Here is a 2259-nt window from a genome sequence, read left to right on the forward strand (position 1 = left end):
TTGATTTAATAATTTTTATTCATCAATGTGTAAGGTTCCGATAACCTCATTTATTATTTATGAAAGTATAAAATTAGATTATTTAGAATTATATTAGTATTAGTATCACCCAAGTTTCACATGGTCACACACCCACTTGGTAACTGACTTTCAAAAATACGAGTTGCGGACTGCCGTAATCTTATGGCACAATTCTACGAGGGTCATCTCCACGTGGGGCTTATCAGCATCGATAATCTGTGTATGAGGCATTTTTTCTAGATATAGATTATTGTGATCTTTTAATGTTTTCATTATTTACATAATTCACTTTCTTACAAGAGACTTCAATCAGTTTCTCTTGTTTTCAGTGTATTCACTGAAAATGTGTGACGTCAACCAGACTGAAGTCACAGAGTTCCTGCTCCTTGGATTTACAGGTCTATATAAATACAAATTTCTGCTCTTCATCCCTTTCTTCTTCTGTTACCTGATAATACTGGCTGGAAACCTCCTCATTATAGTGTTGGTGTCCACCAATCACAACCTCAAAATCCCAATGTTCTACTTTCTCAAGCATCTAGCTGCAGCCGATATCCTTTCCACTACGACCATTGTGCCCATGATGTTAAATATAATTCTAATGGACATGAAGGAGGTGCCAGTGAGGAGCTGCATCTTCCAGCTACATATCGTCTTCATATTTTGTTATAGCCCAGTTAATCTGCTCACTATAATGTCTTATGATCGGTACTTGGCCATTTGCAGCCCGATGCGCTACAATTCTATAATGCAACCTCATGTTTGCTTCAAGATGGTTCTTGGCTCCTGGTTTTGGATCTTTGTAATTTCCTTTGAGATGATTTTTGTTTGGCAGCTGGAGTTTTGTGGTAACAACGTACTTGACCACTTCTTCTGTGACTTCAGGGTAATTCTTGAATTGACTACTTCCGACACTAGCATCTTGACTTTGGTTGACTTTGTAATATCCATCATTGGTGGTGTCATTCCTCTTGGTTTAATTCTTATCAGCTATTTGACTATTTTCTTCATCATAATGACCCTTTCATCCACCAGTGGCTTGTTAAAAGCCTTCTCCACATGTGGCTCCCATCTCATCACTGTATGTATCTACTATGGAACTCTCTTCATTATTTACATGCCAACATCCAATGACAGATCATCGAGCACAAACAAGTTTTTATCTCTGCTGTACATTGTGGTGTCTCCAATGATGAATCCCATCATTTACAGTCTGAGGAATCAGGAGATCAGGAGAGCTCTTCAACAAATGTTTAGAAAATGTTAAAGATAATCAGTGATATTACACATATTTATGAGACTATCTTAGCTAATTACTGTATTTCCAGATGGGGAAAGGGAGGAACTATAAATTTGTCTTCTGGATTTTCTTGACAGAATATTCACAATAAATCATGGATGAGATGATTCAATGACAATATTTTTTTCAGTACTTATCACATTTTCTTTTTTTACACAATTCCTCTATATATCATTTTTTTAAAGAATCACTCCTCCTTCTATCAAAGATTGCATTCACTTATACTATTGCAATCTTCCTATTATATGACACTGCGTACTTACAGTTGCTCATTTTGCCCTTCTACTTAATTAATTATTTTCTTTTCCTTTAGATCTATAACATCACGTGATTAAAAACTGATGAGCTGACACCTTCCAAGTTCTATATAGAAGCGGGTGGTCAATTTTCCCTTTATTAATCATAAGTCACTTCAAAAGTCCCTGGCAGGAGGAGAGAGCAGCTGGGTTAGGATTTAAAGAGAGGAAGGATTTTTGCAGAGAAAAGAGACTTCCTGTTTCTACATGGAGCAGAAAAAGGGAGAAGAACTAGCTAGGTAGAAAGGAAAAATGAACAATTGTACACATACAGTGCTGGATAATATGATAATTGCAATATATTAAGAGGATAAAATCTTTGATGGGAAGAGGGGTGCTTCTTTAACCTTGTTCATTCCTACATAAGTGAATGGTATTTATTGAAACTATAGATTGTTACATACATCAAGATATCGTAGAATACAATGTTAAAATTGGAGGGGACTGCCAGGGTCATTGTGTCCTACCCCTTGCTCATTGCAGGAGTCACTAAACCATTTCTGTCCAGCCTCTGTTTGAAGACTTCCATTTCATAGGAACTCACCACCTCTCATGGCAGCCTGTTCCACTGATTGATCACCCTCACTGTCAACATTTTTTTTCTAATATCTAAACTGTATTTTCTCCCTCTCAGTTTCATTC

At 36.7% G+C, this 2259-nt stretch overlaps 1 protein-coding gene across 1 annotated transcript; it reads left to right on the forward strand.

Moving 5' to 3' along the window:
• Positions 1-364: 364 nt before the first annotated feature.
• On the forward strand, positions 365-1288 carry LOC143774763 (olfactory receptor 5G3-like). The gene has a single exon (XM_077262526.1). It carries the CDS (start codon positions 365-367, stop codon positions 1286-1288), a length of 924 nt encoding a protein of 307 aa, XP_077118641.1.
• The last annotated feature ends 971 nt before the right edge of the window (positions 1289-2259 follow it).

This window comes from Ranitomeya variabilis, chromosome 5 (genome assembly GCF_051348905.1).
Source record: "Ranitomeya variabilis isolate aRanVar5 chromosome 5, aRanVar5.hap1, whole genome shotgun sequence".
NCBI classification, from domain to species: domain Eukaryota; kingdom Metazoa; phylum Chordata; class Amphibia; order Anura; family Dendrobatidae; genus Ranitomeya; species Ranitomeya variabilis.